Source organism: Mastigoproctus giganteus, chromosome 3 (genome assembly GCF_048544385.1).
Source record: "Mastigoproctus giganteus isolate SK-2022 chromosome 3, ASM4854438v1, whole genome shotgun sequence".
In the NCBI taxonomy this organism is placed as follows: Eukaryota; Metazoa; Arthropoda; class Arachnida; order Uropygi; family Thelyphonidae; genus Mastigoproctus; species Mastigoproctus giganteus.
In genome coordinates this window covers 38,981,994-39,003,462 of record NC_143577.1, presented here as the reverse complement: position 1 = coordinate 39,003,462, position 21,469 = coordinate 38,981,994, and the positions used below count along the sequence as shown (strand labels likewise).

The following is a 21,469-nucleotide window of genomic DNA, read 5'->3' as shown; positions in this document are numbered from 1 at the left end:
AAGATGAAACAAACCAAGAGAGACTTGAAAGCTTCCAAGTATCTCCAGGTGACAAGCCCATCTAGATTGCATATTTGCCCTGAGAACAACCTTGGCTGAAACCTTAAATGAAGGACAGCAGATTAATCAAAAACGTGGTAGTATAAATTATAGGACTTGGAGAAAATAAAAGAAAACAAGAAGGGTCACCAAGATCTGTATAACACAGATCGCAAAGACTACAGATATTCTGACCAGTAAGAAATGCAATCAAGATTAGCTTCTCAAAGAAATCTAGGTATAACATAACAAAAACTGTACAATAGAAGTCACAGGAGATAAAAGAAGAATGCTCCTCTTCAACAACAGCAAAGTATATATAGACTGGACTTCACACTCTGAAGGGTTTTGTCATTATAACTACGTGCTTCACATTTGGCTGCGGCCGCTCAGCCAAGATATGCACCCAGCAGGAAAACACCTGTGATCACTATGACAGCAAGGGCCACATATATCAGGAATTCCCCGACGAAGATAAGCTTTAAATCTGTCCAATCTGTAAGCAAAAGAAAACAGATTATCAACACTCATACAAAGATCCCAAATGAACACAGTACATGAGAACTATATAGCTAATCAAACAAAACACCAATTACGGATAGACACAAGAAAACAAGAAACAATCCGGTACAGAAATAGAGAAATAACACAAATATACCAAATCAATTGATTCATCTGAGATTGATCTCAAAGATCAATCTCAGATGAACCCATTCAAGGCCTTATACCCCTCAATCAGATCACCTCGCAAGTGCCTAGTTTCCAGCTGCTGCAATTTGCAGAACTTAAGCCTCTCTTGGTAACAGGATCCTTCATTCCCCTCACCAATCTTGTTGCCCTTCTCTGTACACGCTCAAGTAAATCTACATCCTTCCTAAAATGAGGCCTCCAGACCTGTATGCAGTACTCAAGGCTTGGCCTGACCATTGTTGCCTTATACAGAGGGACAATCGCCTCCCTTTTCCCTGCTAGCAAAATTCCTATATATCATTGACAAAACCCCATGACCTGCCCTGACAGCCTGTCTGCATTGCTCAGAAAACTTCATATCTGACTGCACAATTACTCCCAGGTCTTTTTCATATTCTACCACCTTAAGTGTAGTACCACACAGTTGGTACGTTTCTCTGGGGTTACTTCTACCCATATGCAGTACTTTGCATTTGTCAACGTTAAACTTCAGTTGCCACTTCTCAGCCCATCTTCCTGTTGCAGTAACACACTGTCATTAACAACCCTGTCAACCTTTATATCATCTGCACACTTCGACACGAACCCTGATATACCTTCATCAATATCATTGATAAATATAAAAAAAACAACAGTGGGCCCAACACCGACCCCTGGGGGATTCCAGTAATAAGATTAGTCCGCGAAGAGCAGCGTCCATTGATTACCACTCTCTGTCGTCTCCCACTCAACCACCCTATCATGCATTGTATCAACTTACCCTTAATATCATTCTGCTCCAATTTGTACAATAGTCTTCCATGCGCAACAGTGTCAAAAGCTTTCCTGAAATCCAAATATATGATATCAAAATTATTTTTTGCATCCAGTTGCTTTGTAACCACATCATAATATCCTATCAAATTTGTCAGACAAGACTTTCCCTTAACAAACCCATGCTGTGTTTGAATTATTGCTGCAGTCTTGTCTGGATGATCCTGCAATGCATCTTTAACCAGTGACTCCATTATTTTACCCGGAACAGAAGTTAAACTAACTGGTCTGTAATTACTCGTGTCACCCTTCGATCCACCTTTGTGAATTGGGGACACATTTGCACATCTCCAGTCCGTGGGGACCTCCCCTCAGTCTGACGATGCACTCATAATTATGGCTAAGGGTTTGCTTAGTTGCTTTGCCGCCTCCTTTAATATAACTGGATAGATCCCATCCACCCCAGGTGCCTTTCTTATGTTTAACTTCAACAATTTCTCCTCCACTTTGCTCTCAGTTATTACAAAATCATTAAGCACCCTGCTACAATTTGATAACCTTGTGGCATTTTCAAACCTTAATAACTCCTCATGTGTGAATGTAGATGCAAAATACTCATTCAGTTTGTTTGCTGTCTGAGCAGGATCATCAACAGTGGAACCATCGATATCAAGTGGACCAATCAGATTCATCCCCTTCCTTCTAGTGTTAATATAAGTAAAGAAATCCTTGCTGTTTTTCTTTGCATCCTTTGCCAAAGACTTCTCGTAATCTTCCCTCGCCAGTCTAACCACATTTGTGACTTGATTACAGACCAGCCTATATCTATCACACTCTTTTCTGTCACGTGATAATTTATATGCATCCCATGCATTTTTCTTCTCTGTTACGAGTCTCATTAGTTCATTAGATAACCATTTAGGCCTAAACCTTGAACAATATTTCTTAATAGGTATGAAACTTTTAGTAGCATCCACGATTAATTCCTTGAATGCTTCCCACTTAGAATTTGCTGTTGGTAACATCATCAGTTGATCCCACTGTACAGAATTTAAAAACTGTCTCAGACCACTGTAGTCACCTTTAAGGAAGCAAAAACCCTTTCCTTTACCACTGATGGTAATTATATCTTTAAGTAAATCCCATATCAGTACACTGTGATCACTGCCACCTAGTGGTTCCTTTACCTCCAAATTCTTAATACACGAATGATCACTGCTGCTAACCAGATCAATAGTATTACCCTCTCTGATTGCCTCTCGAACATAGTATAGGAACAAATGCCAGATTTTGAAGCGCCTATTACACCTATAAAGATGCCATACACCTATAAAGCTGTCACAAAAAAGGTCTCCACTTCAACTGTAAGGAGGCACAGTCAAATTTTACAACCGAGGGTAGAAGAAGCAATACTGTGGAGCGGTGCGAAGTAGCAATCGCAAGAGTTGATTCTGAAAGGGAAGTGATGATACACAGACCCCGTATGACAGATACAGAGAGTTCTCAAGAGGAAATACCTCCAGAAGATTTATATGCAAAAGAAAGCAGCATGGGAAATCCTAGATAGTAGAGAAGGCAATAGGAATCCTGGAGGGCCGGTGCACAGTCTACCAAAAACTTACATAGTATAAGTGAGACCTTTTCATCCATAAAACCGCAGGGAAACGAATAAATATTTACTCAGGAAGAGATACAGAAAGCCATCTGCAACACTAGATCAAGCAAATTCCATGGATTTGACATTAGAGCAGCAGAAGAAATCAAAACAATATGGAAAACAGCACCGGACAGGGGTCCATACTTGAGCCTCTTTAGCGGAATATATTCTTTGATAAGTGGTTAGCTGAAGAATATGATACAACACTAGTAGCTTACATGAATTACTTCACCGTGCTTATTGCTGGAAATTCCAGGATTGACACAGAAAGGAGAGCCAACAGCATTCTAGAGGATTGTCAGTACGGAGTAAAACTTATAAACTCATTATATCTTCAACAAAACCTGCCAAACGACAAGTTGAATATAGGGAGACTCTCACTGATACGATGCCAGAGTTAAAGAATAAAATCTGAAAGTGAATATAAATATCTAGGAGTCCTGATGGGTAACAAATATAAAAATGTTAAAAATTACAAAGTACCGTAAAAGTAAAGATTAAAAATTATGCTGGAAAAACTGCAAAAACCACAAGAAAGAATCCCGGGCTCAAGGGACCTTGACACTTTACTACATATGCATTTTCCTCTATCACGACATATGGGGATGGCACCTGGGGACGTAGGCCTGATAAACGGCCCTGCTCAAGCAGCTTAACCAAATGCAAAGAATCATCCTACTACAAATGACAAGCGCTTGCACGACCGTGCCCAACCCGGGACCTGCAGGTGATCACTGGCAAAATGCCGTTAGATCTGAAGATACAATAGCAGTACATAAAGTATTAATGTATCAATATAATAAATGGAATACAGTTATGCTTATTATCAGTTAAAACAGATAAATCAAGAATGATGAATGTACACATAGAAAAATGGCAACTAAGGTGGTACGTATATCACGACTATCGACAGATCTCAAAGCATTTCTTGCCACATGAGCAAGAAATGGGTATGAAATATAAACCCTGGCTCTTGCAACTCTCTGTATCATATGCCTAATAATAGGTGGTCATGCAAATACTTGAACAAAAAACTGCATGACCTAGGACTCTCTCAGAACACCAGATTGCAAACTGTGGGAAAGAGGAGACGTGGAAACATATATTATTCCAGTGCCCACCATACACAGACCTTAGGGCCTACCTAGATATTCAGTATTAGATCTCCTACAAGACCAAGGAGCCTCATAGAGATACCAGCAAATTATAACGTATTTTAAGAATTTTCAGAAAACGAAAACACCAATGTATTAACAATGAATGTAAATGCTCCAGTGAGAGAAAGCACAACAGAAGAAATCAAGGATACTTAAATAATACAGAATCTGGAAAACAAAATGGCAACGACAATCTCAGCAGGTACCTGACACGCATGATACTTGTATTCCTTTTGGTAGAGAGAACTTGACCAGAACGAATCAGAGTACATGAATGTTCTTTGCCATTGTGATTCTACATCTACACCAACTGACTAACCTGGCTTGACTAACATAACTTATCGAAATTGCGATATCCCCATATGAAGAAAAGAACCACAGGTAAAATGCACCCGCTGAATTATAAGGACCTAAATAGGTGAACAAATTTTCAAGATACAGTAAGTACAAAGAGTGTATTCTAATCCTCCCCCCACCGAACAACAGATTTCAGCAACTAGACTCACAATAAGAGAAGAGATGTGATATCTGTTGTATTTACCATAACAAGAAGAAAGACCGAGATTTGAAAATCAAATCAGGGACACCTAAAAGGACAGTAGAAATCCTCCCATCTTTCAAGTTTTAAACTCACACCAGAACAACTTTGAAAGTGACTGAAAAACTTGGTACTTGTATAAAGACAACCAGAATGAATTACTGAATATGGAAGTTCTCAATTATTATGATTCTACAGCAACAGCAACTGACAAACCCGACTTGACCTAACTAACTTGTCTAATTTGGGAAACTCCCAGATGAAGGATAAGACCTAGTGGAAAATAAGCACGCTGAGATATAATGAAGACAATAGACGGACAAATCGTCAAGACATAGTAAGCAAAGAAGAATCTCCCAACCAACAGACCTCACTATCTAGACTTACAAGAAGAGAAGTGATCTACATTAACCCTACCAGAAAAAGATGCCCATGATATGCAGACCAAATGAGAGACTCTTCAAAAGGCAGGTAAACTACACCCCCTTAGGCTGTAAACCACAGTGGAAAGACCTACACCAGGACAACATTGAAAGTAACCGACAAGAACGATGTTGGTACAAAGACAACTAGAAGATTCACAGCACATGAAATCCCTCAGTATCATTACGTAACCTACGCCTGACTAACCGGACTTGACAAAACTAAGGTGGAAGATCCCCAGATGAAAAATATATTAAATCTGGAGATAAAGTACACAAAAAAGCAGTTACGAAGAAGATAATTGATAAGACTTAGAAAGCTCTGAAAAACGTATGGAAATCCCATCAATATACCTCACCAACAAGATACACCATACGAAAAGAGATGTGACTTACATTTACCCCAACGCCAATGAAAGACCAACACATGAAAATCAAACGAGGAACACAGCAAACGACGGGGGACCTTCCCCCCACCTCTCAAGTTCTAAAGCTTCAAAGAGAAGACTTCCAGAACAATTCTGAAAGTAACGTAATCCAGATTTGACTAAAGATTTATATAGATTAGCACACAGGACTGGACTAGCCTGAGGAGCGATCCTAAAGCCTCCTAAAGGGTGAGACCGCAAGTTTACTCTGACTGACTCAGCCATGGTGGAACTTAACATCCATATGAAGAAAACACAAGGAGTTTTCTGATCCCACCCCAATGTGGCCAACAGGATGTACCAATTAGAAGCACAGTAAGAAAAGAGATGCAACCCATATTAACTAAAGCAAGAAGGAACTGATAATCTTCAGGGCTAAAGGAGGGACACCTCAATAGACAGAGGAAACGCTGTCCCCCTCTCAAATTGTAAGACATGAATGGAAAGACCTATACCACAAGAACTTTGGAAGTGACCTACCCCTGATCTGACTGAAGACCTCTCTAGATTCTGCATCCCGGACCTGACAGCCTGATTAAGCTGTTGACTCTCGAGCCCCTCCAGGGTGGGATTTTACCTGCTGCTGACCCTAGCTGGGTCGCAGCCACAGTGAGATCATTGTCCATCTTCTAAATCTTTTCACTTGCTCTTCATCTCTGCCTACTCGCTCCTACTTCAATGGGTTGCCTTCTAGTCTCATCCCTATCTTTATGTTTTTATACACCCCTCTACCCATGGACTTTAACCAGAGGTGTTTCCAAGACGAAATGCAACGAACCCACCTCCTTAAGGGCATCTGACGTAGGTGCTCTTTCAGTTATATGGTGTATAACTGATCGTACCAAGCAAGAGGAACTTTTGGGAAAAAGTAGTGGAGTTTATAGTCTGAAATCTCTTTATAAAGAGGATTTTTTTTGCCGAACAGTTTCTTCCCCATAATCTTGTATTTGGTATTTGTAAGTTCTTCCAAACAGAGAACATCATTTTTGGGATTTTTTAGTCGCAGACCTGGTGCCAGTAATATTTAAATATTTGGAGAAAATCAATTCGGACATAACCAAAAACAATGCTAAGAAAGACTGCTTTTCTTATTTCTGTCAAAATTGTTTTGGGGCATCATTTGCGTGATGATTTTAATGCGTTAACAGAAAATCAATATTATGGGGGAGAAACGCTAAAACGTATTCTAAACTAACATTAGTTTTATGAAAGATGATAAGAAAAAACTTTTAACTTTTGAATAATTCACTGACTGTGTCCTCATTGGTGATGTTCTGCAACTCTGGTAGTACTTCAAATGCTGAAATCCAATGTCTCCGTGGAGGAAGCAGGACAGGTGAATCTACGATACAATACTGACCCCTAAACTGTTCCTTTTCTTTATTTTTGGTTTTCACAACGATATCTACGCATTCTTCGTAATTTCCAAATGATTGAAGCGACCCATAAAATAAACCTGCCGGTGGTTTTCCCCAAGCATCCAGCACTAGAGAGAAAAAAGAAAAAAGAATAGCTTTTGATTGTAATTTTAATATATCAAATAATGAGTATTTGTATTTCGTTGGTACTTTATGAAATTTTATATAATTATGGTAAAGGTATCTATTTTGTTTTTTCGTGGACTATTGATCCACAAGATGGAACTCGCGTGCCTGAGCAACTACGCACCAGCGTATGATGTGCTCGTACATTACTTCAGAATTAAACTAGTTATAACATAAAAATATGTCTTTTTGAAGTGGTACATTTTGAGATGATCTTCGCTTAAATCGTCTGATGCAACCATAAAGCCTTTCTCTGGAATAATCACATTTTTTAAAAAAAATTATTACTTTTATAAAGTAGTAAGCTGGTGTACCTTTTGCTAACCTCGTCTTGCTAAACTGTAAGATTAGCGAGATGAGGCAAAAGGATTAAGAAATTTTCTCCCCTACTTAGACCCCGGGAAGACTCGTTTCATTTCTATTGTTTCCTGTTAGCAGTAGAGAACATTCTCTTCCGGTAAACTAAATTGGAACTGTACACCGAGTTGGGCTTTACATTTTCAACAACTTCCTAATACCTTATGAATAAATTTTTTTTGCCCGTAATATAGTCCACACATATTGGCATGGACTCTACAACAAGTTGTTGAATGTCCTGTAGTGCTACCCATGCTTTGCACAATATGACCAGTAATGACCGCACACTGTCAGGCAGATGGTCATACCAACGAATGTCCTTCTTGAATAGGTCCCAAACACGCTCATCTGGATTGAGATCGGTGAGTCGGGCGGCCATGGGAGGACGGCGAATTCAATGTTGTGTTCATGAAACCAGTAGGCAACCTGCCGGCATCTGGCATGACAAAGTGCCATGCCACACCCCACATGCCGGACCTTGTGGCATGGCGCCTTGTCTTGTTGATAGATGGCGGAGTTGTCTGGATACACTGTCATCATGACAGGTACTTGGTCGGCGACGATAGAAAGGCAGCAGATCTCATAGAGCCGCTTATTAATGGTTATCGGAGAGCTAAGGGCATTCCATGAAAGCAGTCCCCAAACCGTAACACTTGGGGTTGGCCGAGGCCCAGGCCTTTGCGAACGATCTCATTGTTACTATTGGGGCGGATTCCAGAGTCCAACTGGAAAACATCGGTAATCAAGCAATGCAGAAATTACAATACTGGGCCACAAAAAATCAGCTAAAAATTGCACCGACGAAAACCATATCCATCCTGCTGAAATGAACCTTCAGGTACGGCGTCCGCCCCAAATAATTAAATGGCCTGACCATTAAGCTCACCAACCAAATGAAGTACTTAGGAGTTATCTTAGATAATAACCCATCCTTTAAATCCCGTCTAAAATACATAAGAATTAAAATAAGAAAATACTCAGCCCTAGTGGCTAGGATTATGAGGAAGGACTGGGGATTGCAAAAACGAACCCTAATGCTATATTATGAGACAACCTTCATCCCAGCAATAACCTACGCAGCTGCAGTATGGTACACCAAAACATTACTAGTAACCAACAAGAAAATCCTGGATATGACACATGGGGAACATCTTATTGTACAGTACAGTATCATAAACAAATCGCACAAGACAGAGAAACCACAGAGACAACTCCTGGAAAAGAAAAACAAGAAAGGAAAGGGGAAAAAAATAGAATGAAGGTAAAAGAAAAAAAAAAGAAAGGGGAAAAAGGAAGAGAGAAAAAAAAAAAAAAACAAGGACGGGGATTGCCTCAAGAGCGCCCCAACCTGAATTGGTGGACAGGAATAAAAAGATCAAACCGCAGCCTAGCTGCCAAAAGCCTTACGCCGGCTTGAAGAGGGCATCCTAGCCCCCTTCACCTTTAATACATACTTCCCGGGGGAACGATTCTCTCGTTCCCCACCCTCATTTCTACTCTGGTGGGGCATGGGCATGTCCCACTAAAACTTGGGGCTGTCTTCGCTGTTGGCCCCATACTTCTGGCTTCCTCCCCTCCCCCAGACTTCAACCTCACCACTCTCTATCTTCACGCTAGCGAAGTCCCACACGCCTAAATTCAAACACATCCAAAATATCTTCGCCCACGTCCCGGCCTATCAACTCAAGCGACATCAACACCCCACGACTGATGCTAGTATCTGTGTATATGCACGTTGTGTGTATACCTACACTGGTGTGCAAAAAAAGTGCATCACCTAGGAATTTCACATTTCTAACCCTTTTTCGCGATGGTATGTTACATTAATGACTAGCATCACAAATAGAAATATAAACAAAAGATATTTATTAATAGTTAAGGCAAAGCTAAGTAAAATTTGATAGGTTCTCTCAAAATATTCCAAAATGAGCATTTGCAACTTTATACAACAGTTTTGGTAAACACGACAATTATGGCTGGAATGTTACCAGAATTTGGTTCAGTTTATCATTTTAAATGGAAAACAAAATGAGAAGTTCACCAGGTGCAAACTAATATTTAGTTGAACCGCCTCTGGCCCTGATGACAGACCGTCGAGGCATTGACAAGATCAATTTCTGATGATAATCACCTGATAGTTCGTGGTTCCAAACAAGAATTATGAAGTTCGCGAAGGGTCTTTGGAGGTCTTTCACGAAACTTCTAATGCAGAAATGAAGCTGAAGTAATTACGGAAGTGCTTACTTCCACTTTTCGCTCGATGACAAGGAGCAGAGTCATCCTGAAAGGTGCAGTTACTTGGCAAGTTGAAATGGTCTCTAATGCATGGAAGTCAGCAATTTACCTCACAATATAGCCAGGTATCCATTGGCATTTTCAGAACCTTTCATAAACTGCAAGTGATATGAAATGCACCCCCATATCATTTGGCTGGTAAGGAATTTCACTGCAGACACCACACAATCTGAATGGAGCTCCTCATCACGTCTACAGCGAATCGTTTGTCTCCCATCAGAGCCATGCAGGTTGAATTTCTTCTCATCCGAGAAAATAACTGACTACCATTGCTCGCGGGTCCATTTGACATGCTCCTTACACCAAATTAACCGGGCCTTTTTCATTTTTTGTGTCAGGAGGAGTTTCTTCTTAGTACGACGGGCTGCAAGTCCATTTTTGAAGAGGCGTCTTCTGACTGTTACTGCACTTGCTACGACTCCCATATGTTCTTCCCATTCTCTTTTCAGCTCAGACAGTTTGCATCCGGTTCCTTTTTTTCCTATGAGCAGAACCAGTATTCTTGAGTTTGGAAATAAATCTACTCACTGTCGACTGATTACAAGACACTCTATAAGCAATATGACGGCAAGAACATCCTTCCTCACGTAAAGCAACAACAGCACTCTTTCTTCGTGGCGTCAACTGCACGTAACTTGCCATCCTGACACAAGCAAGGAATGACTGCAACTCTTGCAGAGAGTGCTTTTATAGCTGAAAGTAACAACTGATGCAATATTACGTCATCACCTACTTGTGTCAATCTTATCTGATGCAATCTGTAATAAATATTGCCATATACTTACGTTATTCGGACAACAAATTGTAATTTTAAGGAATGATGAACTTTCTTTGAACACCAGTGTATATATATGTGTATATATGTATGTTTGTATATATATATATAATACAATACTAAGAAAAAAAAAATTTTTTTAGGTTCTAGCCACTGAAATCTCAGGAAATTAGATGGCAGGCCCTGTCAGAGTGAAACTAAAACTGCTGGGTTCCTTGTCTGCTGCCTCCACGGGGCGAAGGCAACGTTGGGTCTCAGCTGGGGTCCAGCAGCTAAACGACCAAATGAAGAACGGTACACAACACTATGCATATACAATATCCATACACTTTAAATCTCTGGCATTTCCAGCGAACTGGTACTCCCACAATGAAAACTATGCGAAGATGGGGGAAAACCTGGTGCCATAGCCTCATGTTACTTTCTCCAAATGCGGAATATCAGTAGGATAGAGTTAGAAACGAGATTCATTTAACCATGCGACAGATTTCCACATATCGGTGGTATGTGGAAATCTGTCGTTTCCATGCACAGTACAGTTTCTTGTTTCTCACAGTGAAAATAGGTACCCTTAACGGTCGTCGCCTACATAGCCTATAAGAGTTAATGTCCGACGTATAGTCCATGTGGATATTGGCCTTGCTGTTCTCACGTTGCAGTACCTGATGGTTAGTTGGGCTACCAAGATGCGTCACCGATGCGTCACGAGATGAGAAAAAAGACGCTCACCACGGGCTTCAAATACACGTGGCTCTCCCACATGTGCCTTTGGCCAGTTGTAGACCGCTGTTCAGTCAGCAACGGTAGATTTGTAACACCACAGAACGGGAGCGCTTAACCATATGGTTGTAGAGGTACTAGCACCTGCACGTCTTGCCCCAAATTCGGTTCCTTGATCAAGTTGAAGAATAAACCTATCTCCACTACTACTCTGTTATGTAAATATGGTTTTAATAGTTAGAACCATGCAACATGGAGACTATGTTGTTGTTTAAACTTGGGACCAAAAATATACTCGTACACTATATAGAAAAGAAACAACAAAACTTTCTTAAGAGCAAAAGGAACTATTTCTGAAGACCTTGGTAGACCAGTACTTATTTATAGTAGCCATAATAGTTTCGAATACTCGCTTAGCTCAAACACGAAAAAAAAGTACAATGAAAGAATTAAAATGTTAAACTACAATTTATCACAAGGGCAAAAAAATACTTGTACGTGAATAGAATAATCAATGCATGGAAAGAGACTAATTGGACTTCTTCGGAGATTAAAACCATAACAGGTAGTTTGGCCTATAAGTGTTAGAAAAAACTGCAGTTTATATAAAAGGTTTTCCTGAGTATAAGACAGGTTATATAACCACCTCGCTGTAGCACAGTTGGTATAATCACTGTTTTTCCCACAACGAGTGAAAAAAAACCTCACATCGAGGCCAGTCGATGACGTAAGCAGTTTACATGGGCCCTTTTCGCAACATAGCTGAGTTAGTATGGTTTTTTATCCTGGACACTCTAGTTTTTCTTCCATTTAACAGCAGATCGACTACAGAACTCAAGCAATTTAAAGAGATATTATATACAGCCCAATATGTCCTAAGCGTGTCAATCGGAAGGGTACCAATACCAAACATACACTCGCACACAGACCTTGGTGTTCTGTTTGATCAAAAGATGTCCTTTGTCAACCAGATCGACAAAATCAACCAAATTTTCTCGTCTCTAGTGGATTTCAAAGCAGCAGCAGCTGCACGTCCGACCTCCCCTCACTGTTCAAAAGTTCATCACCTCCATGATCTACCCCGAAATTCCCTATGATGCAGAAATATGGGGCTTAACCGCACCTACAGACCTTAAGATCAAGTACACCACTGAATACTGGTTATTGAAATGGGCCAACAACAAGCTTCGTCTGCCTCCTGCTACCACAACCACCATGATGGCACAAGCACTCTAAATCCAGACGGTGAAGTTCCTGATCTTGGAAAAGAGGCGTGGTCTTTACAGCCAAACTCATCACAGGCCAGATATCATCTCCGAATATTCGGAACGATCTTAGGTTAGGCTGTGGAGGATCCCGCAGCCTAGCCTAAGATAGTCACCTGCACTAGTGGCTCACCCCAACAGGCTTGCACTCACTGACAGGTTTCTCCCCAAGCAGATGCTTGCCACCTTGAACTGTGTGGACGCCGACTTTGACAGGCTAATAAGTAACAAGAATGACAGATACAACTTTATGAAAGCCCTTGAACTCTGACCTTCTAAAAGAGGATCGTGATGTTGCTATCCCCATGTTCAAATCTGTCATCACTGGAGCCTTGCTGAATCATTGCCAAGTTTTTTTAACATTTGTATGCTGTATTTTGTAGCCTTTCTTTTTTTGTAACCTGTTCTCAATCTACCACATGTGAACCCCTGGCACTCGTCGCCGTGATGGGATATTGTGCTGTTACTCTGTACTTCACAATAAAGATTTATTTATTTAAGTTGCTGATGCTCCTAAAACCCTACAACAACCAACTAACTCATGATGATGGGCGTATCTGCATTTGGAGAAAGCAATATGAAGTCATGACCCCTGGATACACTTTTAGTGTCTGACAGGTTAAAGGCGGTGGTTTTGTGGTTTGGGGACTATTTCCGTGGCATGCACTGGGTTCTCTGATCACCATTAATCAATGGCTCGATAGGAACGCCATCCTTTCTATTGTCGCCGACCAAGTACACCCGTTACGCTGAATCGAATTTCCTGCTGTTTTGTGTGGACGGTAGACGGAGTTTTCGGCGACAAACTGAGGAGAGGATTCACTCCAATGATCTGGTCCAACAGAAACAAGCAGTTGGTCTAAATGTTTTGGTATAGGGTAAGTGTTCCTGGGAATCTCTGGGAATTCTCTTACCCCTAGATCCACTATAAATGTTAAAAAAAAACACCTATTTGTTTGCTTCCCTGACAGCATAGTGGTTTCACCACTTGTCACGCGTTTGGAGCGATCTGGGTTCGAATTTCGTCAACGGATTTCTGAAGTTCTCTTCAATCGAGACTGTAGTTAGCCAACTTCAGCGGAAAGTAGTAAATTTTTTTTCCGTGAGTTATTGGGGTGATTTCGAGCCCACACCACATGCAAATTGACCTGTAAAAACACATTTCTGCCGACAGATTTCGTATTTCTCCACTTGTTCTCAAAACCTGTGCTCCTGAACTTATTCCTATTCTTTGCCGCCTTTCTTCACTTTCTTATTCCAAAGGTGTTTTTCCTTCTGCTTCGAAATTTGCTCATATCCAGCCAGTTCCTAAAAAGGGTGACAAATCCTCCCATCCAATTATCGTCTCATTGCAATCACTTCTACTCTTTCTAAAGTAATGGAGAAATCAATTAACTGCCAACTCTTAAACTACCTAGAAACCTTTCGTATGATCATCGCCAGTATGGATTCCGTCAGTGTCGATCCACTGGTGATATTCTGGCTTATGTTACCCATTTATGGACTAATTCAATAGAAAAGTTCGGCGAAACACAAGCAATTGCTCTTGACACCTCAAAGGCTTTCGATTGTATTTGGTCTTCTAAATAAGCTTCCATCTTATGGTTTGCCAACTGTTTTTTGTAATTGGTTATCCAGTTTTCTGTCTGATCGCTCACTGAGGGTGATGGTAGATGGCTCTCTGTCTTCTAACTTCTCCACTAATGCCGGTGTCCCCCATTGTTTTTCTCTTGTATATCAATGACCTTCTTCCATTGACTGGAAATCTTATCCATAGTTTTGCCGATGATAGCACATTGCATTCCACTTTCCATTTTGAGAAACCTTGTCCTGCTCAATCAGCTTCAAGTTCTCGAAAATCTGCTGCCAATTCCTTAAATGCCGATCTTCAGGTAATTCTCCAGTGGGGCAATGACAACTTAGTTGATTTCAACCCTTCTAAAACTCAGTCTTGTCTTATATCTCGCAAAAAGGATTCTTCTGCTCCTATGCTTATCTTTAGTGACACTCCGATTTCTAGGCAAAATGATATATCTCTTTTGGGGATTACCCTGACTTCTAAACTCTGTTGGCACAAACGCATTACAAATATTGCTTCCTCTGCATCTAAAAAACTTGGTTTTCTCTTTCGCTCTCGGCGTTACTTTTCTTCCAAACAGCTGCTCACTTTGTATAAATCACAAATCCGCCCTCCTATGGAATATTGTTCCTACATCTGGGGTGGTGCCCCCAAAACCTCTCTCAGGCTTCTAGATTCCATTCAGAAGAGGGCAGTTAGGTTAATTAATGATTCATCTCTAACAGAGTCTCTCCACTCGCTTTCTCATAGACGCACTGTTTCTGCTGCATGCCTCTTCTACAGATACTTCAATGGGCACTGTTCTTCTGAATTGGCTTCTATAATTCCCGCTCTCTCTTTCAAAACAGTCCGAACACGTGTCGCTACAAGCCAACATCCATTTACTGTCCAACTCCAAACTCACAGAACCAACTTTTCATCTTCTTCATTTATTCATTCAACTGCCGTTTTCTGGAACAACCTTCCTTCATATATATTTCCTGAAAATTACAGTCTACAGAAGTTCAAGTCCAATGTCAACAAATATCTTCTTCGTCTTCTGAACCTCCAACCCAAGCACGGTACTAAGTACTATAGGTTCTAATACCTCTCATGTTTGGGGTTTATATATAAAAAAAAAAAAAATAAATAAATACTTACACATGCAGTTATGGGTTATTCTAGAGGACCATTAAAATTATAATTATTATAATATCAATACCTATCCATTGTAGCTGAACAGGTACACCCCTTCATGGTGACTGTCTTCTCGGATGGCAGAGGTGTGTTCCAGTAGAATACTTCTCGCTGACACGTTTCCAGTGGGCATCTTGGTTTAATTCCAATTTCCATAAAACTTATCTTTTGACTGTTCATGGTTCCTTTTTGCAAAGATAAGGGAATTTGGAATCATTGAGCGTATTTACCTATGTACTTGTGGATTCTCGGAAGATTGGAACCATATATCCTAGTGTTGAGTATTGTGACTTTAGGAGATTAATTGAAGAAGCTCCTAATCTCCACTTCCTTACTCCTGAATGTGAACAACTGTTAGTACAAAAGGAGAATTTTACGCACTTCGAAATTTTGCAGTCCAGCTATTCAGAAGGTTCTTGTTGCCGTTGGATGAGCATGAGCCAGATAGTGAATGACAGCTAAATAAGGTCGTGACACACTACATTAGTGGAACGGAATGTTATTATGGTAGGCAGGGAGGATGCAGGATTAGTGGTACCGTTTTAATTAATGGTGGGAGTCTACCCTGTAAACACTACGGCTTCCATGGAACCTCATTATACATCCTCCAGATGACTCTTTTACTAAGAGGTGATTCAGAGCAGTTGTTGAGAAGACCGCTGACGCTTTTCGGGCAGGCTTGTATCTGAGAAATTGGGGCGCCAGTGGAGGAGTTGACCACCATTGTGGTAACTTCCTCGATGGATGACCTATGATGCTGTGGGGTTATTATTGTTCCAGGGACTGTATGTAGAGTCTGATTGAGGCATTTCCCTTTACTGTTAACTACTGTACTGTTGGAACGGTTCAGGTTTGAGGAAAGTTAACTTCTTCATTGTGGCCATAATTCCTGGTTTAGATATCTACTTCCTGGATTGGACTTCTCGTTTTAAATATTCATAGTGGACCTACAAGCGTTAATTGGATCCTCAGAGATCATCGCAACCGTATGTTGGAACTTGATAGTGTCAGATACCTTCATGGTATTGAATTGTAATATGGATATTACACTGAGAACGAATTGACCCCTCTACAAAGGAATCTGAGATAATTGCACATCAACATTGTTAGTAGTATAACACTGTAAATAGATTGCGGGGTTGCCGGAAAAGCTGGCTGGGACTGAATGGTACAATAAATAAATAAATAAAAGAAATATTGTCCGAGAGTGGTTCGTTGAACACGAAAGTGGCTTAAAGGTGCTACATTGGTTGCGGAATTTAGCATTAGCATTAGTAGAGGCATTTGATGCAAGAAAGCAAGCTTATGCAGCATCAGCCAAAAAAAAAAAAAAAAAACCCACTTCCACTTCACCCCACTGTTCGTTCAAAATACCTGTCCAGCTGAGCCTTAAACTTATTTAGGCTATCAACTTCCACGACAAGGGATGGAAGTCTGTTCCACCAACCAACCACCCGCTGGCTAAAGGCAAATTTCCGCACGTCTATCCTACATCTGTCTTTCCTCAATTTGAATTTATGCCCTCTCAGGTGATTATTCTGAGCGAGAGGAAGAATCCCATCAGCATTGAGCATGCTCAAACCATTCAATGCTTTATACACCTCTATCAGATCACCTCGCTGGTGCCTAGTCTCCAGACACTGTAATTTGCAAAACTTAAGCCTTTCTTCGTAAGAGCACCCCTTTGTTCCATTCACTAATCTTGTTGCCCTTCTCTGTACTCGTTCCAGCAGCTCTACATCCTTCTTGAAATGAGGCCTCCAGACCTGTATGCAGTACTCTAGGTGTGACCTGACCATTGCCTTATACAAGGGAATAATCACCTCCTTATCCCTGCTAGAAAAATTCCTATATATCATTGACAATACACCATGAGCTACTCTTGCAGCCCGTCTGCACAGCTCAGAGAACTTCATATCTGCCTGCACAACCACCCCCAGGTCCCTTTCATTCTCTACCACTGTCAGTGTAGTACCGCAGAGTTGATACGTTGCTCTGGGGTTGCTGTTTCCCATGTGTAGAACTGTTAAACTTCATTTGCTACCTCTCAGCCCATCTGCTCAACCTTTCCAGATCCTGTTGCAGCATCATAGTGTCAGTAGTGTCCTTGACAACCCTGCCTACCTTTGTATCGTCTGCAAACTTCGACATTAAGCTTGATATACCATCATCAATATCATTTATGAATACAGAAAACAATAATGAACCCAACACTGAGCCCTGAGGGACTCCACTAATAACATTAGTCCACGATGAGCAGTGTCCATTGATTACCACTCTCTGTCTTCTCCCCCTCAGCCACCCCTTTATCCACAGCAGCAATTTGCCTCCAATGTCACACTGCTCCAATCTGTGCAGCAGTCTTCCATGTGCAACAGTATCAAAAGCCTTTCTAAGATCCAAGTACAGTATATAATATCAAAGTTATTCCCTGCATCCAGTTCTTTTGTGACTGCATCATAGTATCCAATCAAATTGGTCAGGCAAGACTTCCCCTTAACAAAACCATGCTGTGTCCGAGCTATAACTGAAGTCTTGTCTAGATGATCCTGCAGTGCTTCTTTAACTAGTGCCTCCATTAATTTTCCTGGAACAGAAGTTAAACTCACAGGTCTATAATTGCTTGTGTCAGCCTTTGATCCTCCTTTGTGAATTGGGGTCACAATTGCACATCTCCAGTCTGCGGGTACCTCCCCTGAGTCCAAGGAAGCTCTCATAATTATGGCTAAGGGTTTGCTTACTTCCTCTGCTGCCTCCTTTAATATAACTGGATAGATCCCATCCACCCCGGGTGCCTTTCTTGTGTTTATCTTCAACAGTTTCTCCTCCACTTTACTCTCAGTTATTACAAGATTCTCTAGCTTACTGCTAGAGTTGAATACACCCCTGGCTTTCCCCTCGCTAAATAACTCCTCATGTGTGAATGTCGATGCTAAATATTCATTTAGTTTGTTAGCTACCTGAGCAGGATCATCAACAGTTGACCCATCGATATCAAGTGGACCAATCTGATTCATCCCCTTCCTTCTAGAGTTTACATAAGTAAAGAACTCTTTGCTGTTTTTCTTTGCATCCCTTGCCAAAGATTTCTCGTACTCTGCCTTCGCCTGCCTAACCTCCTTTGTAACTTGGTTACAGATCAACTTGTATCTATCATAGGCTTCTGTGTCACGTGTTAATTTGTATGTATCCCATGCATGTTTCTTCTCTGCCATATGTCTCATTAGTTTATCTGATATCCATTTAGGCCTAAACCTTGAACAATATTTCTTAGTTGGTATGTAAAGCCTAGTAGCTTCCAAGATAAGTTCTTTGAATGCTTCCCATTTTGAATTTGCTGTTGGTAACATCATCAGTTGATCCCACTGTATAGAATTTAAATACTGTCTCAGTCCATCGTAGTCGCCTTTACGGAAGCAATAACCCTTCCCTTTACCCCTAATGGTAGTTACCTCTTTGAGTAAATCCCACTTCAGCACACTGTGATCACTGCCACCTAGTGGTTCATTTATCTGCAGATTCTTAATGCATGAAGAATCACTGCTGATAATCAAATCAAGAGTATTGCTCCCTCTAGTTGCCTCCCGAACATGCTGATGTAGAAAACAATCATCTAATAAATCCACAAAAGCCTTGCTAGTGTGTGAGTGACCAGCACCCAAACTCCAGTCAATATCTGGGAAATTAATATCTCCCATTATAAGACTCTCTGATTGATTTGATCAATTTGCCAGATATGAATACTAAAGAACATCTTCTCTGGGACTGCGTGGATATAGAGATCTGTCATTTGGATCTCATCACGAACTGTGTGTGTGGTATCGCTGGGTGGCTGCTAGGCATTTGTCCATCTTCACCTTGTTCAACTGTGGTGGTGCAGAACCTCTGCAGAGTGTACTCGAAAAAGTATTGGTACTGGAGGCAAGGCGGGGGGGGAACACCCACTATTAGGCAGGTAGTCATAATAATTTGACTCGACTGTGGGGTTGCCTTCTTTATTGGCCCCAGCTTCAAACTCCCCTCCCTCTCAAACTTCACAATCAGCGTCCAACCCATTACTGGGTACCTGACCTGCCTCTCCGGGGCATAGTGTGGCAAAGGTGGACCCGATCAGGGACCCAACGGCTAAAAAGGTCAGATAAACAACGGTTTATGTACAATGTATACAACGCGGAGATGGGGGAACTTCCTGGTGCACTATACACACGTATACTCTCTGTTGCGTATGTTTTTCGATAAATAAAAAATGGAAACATATAAATCAAAAAGTACAATATTTTTATAGGAGTTCTTTCAGTTGTATTAAGAAATAAAATATTACTCACTTAGGATGGGCCATGATTTTATATTTCGAAGATCGAAGATCATTTTCGTTAGGCTGGTCATGCATTTTCCAGATAATTCTAGTTCCGATGTTGTTCTCATCAACGTAGGTAGATAACTTTTAATTTGATCCCTAATGAAAGTTTTAATTTGCTGAGTATAAAGTATCCACTCTGTTCTGGCATCCTTTAAAGGGGGGGTGTCGGTTACTAGCGTCTCGTTGTGACCGTCATTATCAGATCCGTTGACCGTGAAAGGGAGACACATAAACACTATTCCAATAACTAATAACTGAAGAAGACCTTTAGCTGTAATCCTCTTAATCATCATATTAACAAGTGGTCAAGTAAATCAATGAACAACCTTGTTTCTGTTCGCATGAGAGCGATAAAAAGTGCAGTAGGGGAGTCAGAATATCTATGCTGCTGATCACTGATGGAGTATTCCACGTACACGCACTCACTCCCACACACACACGCTTCGGAACAGATAAAGAAGTTATAAATCTCTTAACTGGACACTTATATTCAACATGACACGCAGCCAAGCAAGGCATGTAAAACACCATTTAAATTATTTGAGGAAATAGCGTTGACAGAAAAGAATTTTTTTTTTGATTTGCTCCAAACTGGTTTCCCAACGTCTGCTTTGGAGGAAAATAAATTGTAAATGAATGAGTTGAATCCATTGAGAATTATAGTGATATTCATTTAATACATTAAAAAGATTGATTTGATGCTCCCCTTTATAGGGCAATTCCAGGGAAATTTCTCAGCAGGGAAGATTAAAACGTACTCTGTTTCTCTCGCTGTTATGTTAAAATCCAATTTTGAGAATTGGAAAACAAAGAAACGTCATAAATTACAATATTTGACAATAAGTTCCAGGACTGAGTCAATACAAAGAAAACCAGAAGTCTAAACAGTAAATAGAATGGTAGCTAACACATTTGTCTCCCATGATCCTTTGCGCGTATGACGTAACAGCCGTGACGTCACCCATCAAGTGGCCGCACTGAAATCGTGTTAAAATATAAACAAACATTTTTGCGGTGAGATGAATTTTTAAATTATAAAGGGATTGTCCTTAAAATTATAAAGTTTAAGGAACAAAATGATAGCTTAAGTATGAGAAATATGTTTTTAATTTCCTGAGTGTGTTGTTCTGGTTTAAGTTTGAAAATAAATATTCGGTTTTTTTTTTTTTTTTAAATCGCTATTTGTTAAAATAAACATCAGTCAACAGATTGAAGTTTTTGAGAAATAAATTTACCACAAAAAAATTAACATTACCAATTACTTAATTTAAAAGGAATTTTGTAAGTTGTGGACTGATGCCCTTTTAACAAATATCAGGTTTTGGAACTAAGATTTATGCATTTTTTTTTTTTTTTTTATAATCTTTCTATACATTAAAATAATTTTCCTCCTACTGATATTTATTCAGCCAATGGAAGAAGAGGAATGCGGGTTACGTGGTAATACCTAACAAATACCAAAATTCGTAACAGAAGCTTGTTTTACTGTGGTAAAACAAGCTTCTGTTGTAGCGTGATCCTGTTAGAGGAAGCTCGTGCGCGCGCTTTGTTTATCTAGCATGACTACGCGGTACGATTCGTGATTTCCATATGTAAAGTATTTATGTATTCGTAGCTGAGGAAGAGACACACAGTGCCGAAAGCTTCTAAGTATTTTTTTTTTTTTTTTTTTTGTTTTGTTTTATCAAACGTAGCGAGGGCAACGAGCAGGGGG

The 21,469-nt window shown here is 40.4% G+C and overlaps 1 protein-coding gene across 1 annotated transcript in view; it reads right to left on the bottom strand.

Annotated features, from left to right (window-relative positions):
- The window catches only part of LOC150087892 (nose resistant to fluoxetine protein 6-like), a 40,812-nt gene extending 20,605 nt beyond the window's left edge, over nt 1-20,207 (bottom strand). The window contains exons 1-2 of the mRNA XM_090370498.1: nt 19,721-20,207; nt 6,938-7,170 (exon numbers count right to left, since the gene is read on the bottom strand). Of these exons, the coding sequence (XP_090226624.1) occupies nt 6,938-7,170; nt 19,721-20,048 (561 nt within the window). The 5' untranslated portion in view covers nt 20,049-20,207. The remainder of the gene's footprint in view (nt 1-6,937; nt 7,171-19,720) is intronic.
- Nucleotides 20,208-21,469: the final 1,262 nt, after the last annotated feature.